Source organism: Nelumbo lutea, chromosome 4, assembly GCF_056320005.1.
Source record: "Nelumbo lutea isolate HS-2025 chromosome 4, American lotus-T2T, whole genome shotgun sequence".
NCBI classification, from domain to species: Eukaryota; Viridiplantae; Streptophyta; class Magnoliopsida; order Proteales; family Nelumbonaceae; genus Nelumbo; species Nelumbo lutea.
Genome location: NC_142687.1, coordinates 43748322 through 43754296, shown reverse-complemented (window position 1 = coordinate 43754296; position 5975 = coordinate 43748322). Strand labels below are relative to the sequence as shown.

Genomic DNA, 5975 nt, shown 5'->3' with positions numbered 1-5975 from the left:
CCAAGACAATATGTAAGCAGAGTTAATTAATCAATATTTAACAACGATGGCAATATAGAGATTTTGGAGTATATATATATCACGCACCATAGTCCATTATCAAATCTCAATGAAGTGAAACATGTTTTTGTTTTTTGCCTTGAGAATTGGGCTATTTTTTAGCTGATCTGACATTTAAAAAACAATCATGTTGAAAAACACTCGCTTAAAAAGCTCAAGAAGTAACACTCGAGTAAGAGTAAGATGGTTAGAACTTGGAAGTCATAATATCAATGCTGACTTTCTATGTAATGGTTGATCTTCTATGCATAAGGAATCCCTACCAGAACCAAATAGAACCCAAAATGTATTCAATTGGGGTTATCTCAAAAAGAAAAAGTTTTAAAAAGACAATAAAAAAGTGAGGCTAGTTCCTTGATGAATTTTAGCAGAAAAAGAGGTGAATAAGACAAATTGAGACAGAACAATTGCCCAGAAGGGCATAAACTACAATCTACATGTAAATCCTACCATGTAGAGGATCTGGACTCCAGAAAAAGGATGGCTATTTGATCAAACCGAGAAATACCTTCTCCATAAACAAAACAGAACAAAATTCACTCACTCTTGGAAGGGGAACGGGGTTAAGTCTGTGATGCCCATCTTGAAGGCTTAACAAGAAAAATAAGAGCATTCAGCAAAACACTAGAAGGAAGAAAACTGAAATTCTTATCATATCCAAGATAATAATCTGTGTTGATATTACAATGTTTCAATTATGCCACAAGAATCAAGTTTGAAACATCAAACCCTAAATACATTCACCGATATCAGCATTGCCGAAGCTCTTTACTTCAGCATTGCGATACTCTATCCTCTATAAAACTTCTCCGTGATCATATCTGAAGCCATGAATGCTCCAGCTGATCTCTGCAAAACTAGTACCTCAATACAAGGACCCAAATAATTAATCCCATCCCTTCCCTCCTAATATCTATGTTCAAAAAGAAACTCTTTTCCATCCTTACAGCCTTTGTCTTCTAGACAAAAAATATATACTTAATTTTTCTTCCCTGTAGTTGTTTTGCTTAGTATCATTGTGTTCTATGACTCAAATTGCTTGCCTTCAAAGGTCTGTCCCAAGCTCCAATCTTTGGGTGCAACATTGTAAGACACAACAGTGACCCCATCACTAGTGGTGACTTCAAATGACAGTGGCTGGTTTTTCAAATCAGCAGTTACATGCCAGTTTTGCCCCCAATTCCTCCCCATTGGAAGCCACCCTGTTCTTGACCCCTTAATTTTCACAGCCACTACATCACCAGCACCAGCAACATTACTGATCAGCACCGAATAGAAGTAACCCGATCCATCAATCCGGAACCGGATCCCACCCTCCTTTCTGCACTTCATCCTGAAACCACCAAAACCAGTAATGCTTAAAGATCAGAACCCTTAATTCTATCAACATTTTTTTTTTCTAAGCTTAACTAAGAACAGTACAGAAAACTTTTTCCTCTGAGGGGGGACACTTGATAACTGCTAAAATTGGTAGTGAAAATACTGAAAGAATCCAAACCCAAACATTCCTTGAATTAATCACCTCAATGCCTGTTCTTATATGCTGAACGAGGCATTTTTCAAATTTAGAGATTTTCAGCTCAATCAAACACCACCAAAATCCAAGTATATAAATTAAGTAAATAAAATATCCATAAAAATAAAATAAAACATATTTTGATAATGAAAAAGTATAAAAATGAAAAAAAAAATAGAAACACTTCAAAATGGTTCCATATTTGCAATGAAAATTGAGAACCGTCCATTACAAAGATGACAAAATGGTTCTAGAAAAGGACAAAAAAAAAATCCACTTAATGAATGATTAATGACCTCTGACATCATCCGGCATTCAGCTCAGCTTTTCGTTTTTACAGCTATGCTGTTTGTACTTTTTCTTACCAAAAGTAGGCCCGATTCCGTGATGGTAAAGGCTTCAGTCGTCCACTGTCTTTCGATTCTTCCCGGCTAAGACTATCAAGGGCAGGTTGATCAATCCACGCCACAGTGACCAAAATACCCTTGAGTCATTGTATCTGAATGGGATAAAAGAGTACTTTGGTCAAAGAATGTGGACCCCAGCAATGTACTTAATTCCTTTTCTTTCCCGTCGGCAACCGGTGTACTTATTCTGATCCAAGGGATGATTGATTTTTGGCACTGTTGGTTCACCGTAAATAAAGAATAGTAAAATCTCTGAATTTCCTGGAAAGTTCAAAGATGCCTCGTGCAGAAAGGGCCCACCAATTTAAAACAGTAGGATTTCAATGACAGAGCCATCTATACCGAGGAACCGAGTTAATGATGACTGATGGACGTGGAGACAATTGGCTCATTTCCAGTTAAAAGGAGAGAACCACTTGTTGAAGACTTAAATTACTAGAATACCCCCAAGTCAACAATATAATAAGTCATTATAAAGGGTATTTTCGTCAGATAAAAGAATAACTACGGTGTCCCTCCAGCCCCACGCTAACGAGGAGACAATAAACAGGTCGAGTACACTTTTCTCGTTCAATGCGCACGCTCCAGGCTCCAGCGACCGACCGGAGCCGGACGCGGATAGACGAGGTCGGGGTAGAGTTATCTTTGTTACCAAACGGGAAAAAGTTTCAGAAAAGCAAAGCATGGGGAGATCAATGATGCGTAGATGCACATACTTTCCGACAGAACAGAACAGAAGTTCGAAGGCGTGATCGTTAGACCCTATGAAGCATCAACGGGCAACCGAGACAGCCGGTTTAATATTATTTTTTGCTTTCTGTGACTAATGAGTCCTAACTTCTACGGTCGCTCCGGTCGGATCTCGATCCACGGTTCTAATCAACCAAGCAGATACAGTGATCAAAGTAACCCCTTTATCCCATTCAGGATCTCAGCCCGACCCCCAAGTGGCGGCGATTGGCGAATCACCGCCAAAATTGAAGCGTTATAGAAGGGTATTCTGGTAATTTGAACTCAAGCAACCGACATGTGGCGAAAAACACGGGTCTGATTGGTCCAAGAGTCTAACAAGTATCAATAATAAAAAAAGTACGCGCACGATAACGACCCTACGCACTCCTACCGGCGTAAGTTAGCAAAAGAAAACGAAAGAATCCAACACCGAAGGCAGTGGTGCAAGTTAGCAAACAGAGGAGACAAAGAAGGAAGAGAAGAGACGGACTGAGGGAGAGGTGCGGTCTGCGGTGTGTACCTGCGATACTGAATGGGCATATTGGCAGCTTTCCAGATAGCGATCTTCTCGAAGGCCTCGATGGGGAGGACGAAGTGTTTGTTGGGAGGATTGCAGTGGCCGCCACCGTCGGACGGCAGGCCGTAGTTGGGGGCGCAGAAGTTGGTGGCGGTGACAATGATGGAAGTCCCCGGGATGCACCACCGCAGGTCTTCGACGCAGCGGAGCTCGAAACAGGCGCCGCAGATCTGGCCGCGCTCGAAGAGGACGGTGCTCAGCCCGACGGTGGCCATGCCGTAGCCGCTCTTGACCAGGTCCCCGTAGCCGCAGGCTCCTCCGACGTCGTCCCTAGGGTCGGACGCGGCGTAGTAGGTGGCGCGAGCGGATCTCCACTCGGTCATTGTGGATGGAGAGGAGGAGTATGAACGTGGGGATGCAGAAGAGTAGACGGCATCAGCTACTCTCCATGACAGGACCACTGCGTATAGAAATGGTAATGTGTGAATGAGTTTTGCTGACATTTTTGTTTGTGCTCTGTTTCCCTGCTCTTTCTTGTTTTAGTGGTTTCTGTATTTTGTGTGTTTCAGAGAGAGAGAGAGAGGGGCAAGCACTAGGGTCTAGGGACTATAGGAAGCTTCGAATCGTGGGTTTTGAGGTTGATTTAGTGGATGGGCTTGGATACTTGGGCTTATAGCTTTTGGTCCACTGGATTGACCGATTATTCTATTATAATTATAAAGGCTTATCAGTATTATAAGGCGGTTAAATGGGTAGGACGAGGTGGACGAACCTGATTTGACCCGACAACATCACAGCTGGTCTGGTACTAAGTACTAAGAAACTACAAACCTGCTCAGCCCACTAGCTGGATATCGACCCTGCTTCACGTACCTGATATTTAGATGCTGGAACAAGATTGGCTGATTGGTAAGGTTTGCAGATGGGTGTAGGGGAGATTGGGATTGAATCCTCTTGCACTGAACTGAGCAAGGATTAGATGGGATCCGTATTTTTACAGCGGGTTGTGGAACGAATGATACAGTGTCCATGAATTTATCATCGGATCCACATCAACATTTGAAGAAAGATCAGTGATTTTTTTTCTGTTTGGTTGGCTGATTATGCCGATTTTTGAGAAATCAGCAAAAAAAATCAATCCTTAAAATCGGCCTGGGTGAGGGACCATCATAACATTCGATGATTTCCCGATTTTCAGGCGATTCTGAATTTTGTTGGGTGAGGTGGCATCCTATGTATGGGCGAGGTGTGCTTTTATGCTTAAAAATCAATATTAAACATTCTCAAAAGTGATATTTAAAATATCGGTTGATATAAAGGAAATGATACCAAATCACAAATTAAAAGATAATTTTTGGAAAATGATTGATTTCAGTAATCATCGATTTTAAAAAAATCAGGTGTGAGGTGTATCATCACGGATGCCAAACATCACCCTTATTCTTGGTTCTACAGCCCACTGAACAACCATCATGTTCAGTTAATCCGAATTCACCTGCACTGAATTGGGGTTTATAAATTTGGGAGATGAAATACCCCTGTTGTGGAGCTTTATAGAGCAAAAATAATAAGAGTAAATCTCTTAAATTACCTTTATTGTTTGCGAAATTGACAAATTGTATCTTTACTGTTTACATATTGTCTTAAGCTACCCTTAAGTTTTCTGATAATTGACAAGCTGGTAAACACTAACGAAAAAAATGAAATATTGAATTTGTCATTCATTATTCATCAAAATTTCAAAATAAAACCTAACTCATGAAAAACCCCTGATTTCCAATTTTTTTCAAATACAAACAAGAGTTTTGCAAAGAGGAACACCATACTCCTGTCCCACCCATTTACAAGGAACTTACAGAGTGGAGCCAGCCCATATCGTTCTTCGCCATCATGGGTTTCCTTGGTGAAGATCTTCATGTGCACCATGCAACGCATTAACCTGTGCAGATGTCGACCGGTTGCACAAGAATTTGAGCCCCCAGTTCAGAGAGCGTATGGTCCTCCACGAATCAAATCTTCAACCCAGTTACATATACTTTGATAAATGCTTTTGGCATCAAACTGTGTGAGCCTCCAGCGAACTTTGACCCATCAACCAAATCTCCCTTACATTCAAAAATATCCTTAAGAACATTTTGGCTCAAAAGAGTGTAATGAGGGCCCCTCGTCTCCGTGACTCTATACCTTACTGGCGATGGCGTCCATATTGACCCCTGTCTCCGTCTATCTATGCAGATATGTTGATTCACCTAGCACTTGAAAAGACCAAATCTTCCATACATTTAAAAATATCTTGAAGAACATTTTTGGCTCAAAAGATTGTAATGAGGGCCCTTCATCTCCTGCGATTGCAGGGATTCGGTTGTTCGTTCCTTTCCTTCTTTTGGAGCATCGATCAAATCAAAGTGGGGGCCTTGATCGGTACTTTACTAGTGGCATGTTTGTTCACCAATCGTACAGGTGAGAGGTTTAATTTCTTGCAAAATATCTATTCAATTATTTGATCTAATCTCTTTATTCTCTTTGAATCCTATATGGGTGTATGTGAGTTGTATTGCAGGGGTCTCTAGGGCTCTTAGCGATTCCATTGGCACTGCTAGTTCTTAACGATACCAAAATCACCACCACCAGTGCAACTTTCAACAGCGGCAGTGAACAATAAGGGTATTGTAGAAATTTTAAAGTGATATCACATGTAAATGGAGCATGATGGAAAATTAATGACAATGGGAGTTTTAGACAA

General features: G+C 41.1%; 1 protein-coding gene and 1 long non-coding RNA gene across 2 annotated transcripts; one reads left to right on the top strand and one right to left on the bottom strand.

Moving 5' to 3' along the window:
• Positions 1 to 691: 691 nt before the first annotated feature.
• On the bottom strand, positions 692 to 4534 carry LOC148855478 (expansin-A13-like). Its single transcript, XM_088941099.1, has 2 exons — positions 3236 to 4534; positions 692 to 1393 (listed from the first exon to the last, which is right to left on the bottom strand). The coding sequence occupies exons 1-2, from the start codon at positions 3733 to 3735 to the stop codon at positions 1084 to 1086; spliced, it is 810 nt and encodes a 269-aa protein (XP_088797225.1). The 5' UTR covers positions 3736 to 4534; the 3' UTR covers positions 692 to 1083.
• Positions 3571 to 5975, top strand: LOC148855477 (uncharacterized). The gene is made up of 3 exons (XR_016094840.1): positions 3571 to 3707; positions 5587 to 5692; positions 5793 to 5975. It is a non-coding gene; the product is annotated as an uncharacterized LOC148855477 (long non-coding RNA).

What these genes read in the sequence shown, in the direction of transcription:
- LOC148855478 (XM_088941099.1), bottom strand. Translation starts at nt 3,735, where the DNA reads ATGTCAGCAAAACTCATTCACACATTACCATTTCTATACGCAGTGGTC. An exon ending in ATGCCCATTCAGTATCGCAG is followed by an intron (nt 1,394 to 3,235) that starts GTACACACCGCA and finishes TGGTGGTTTCAG; the next exon opens with GATGAAGTGCAGAAAGGAGG.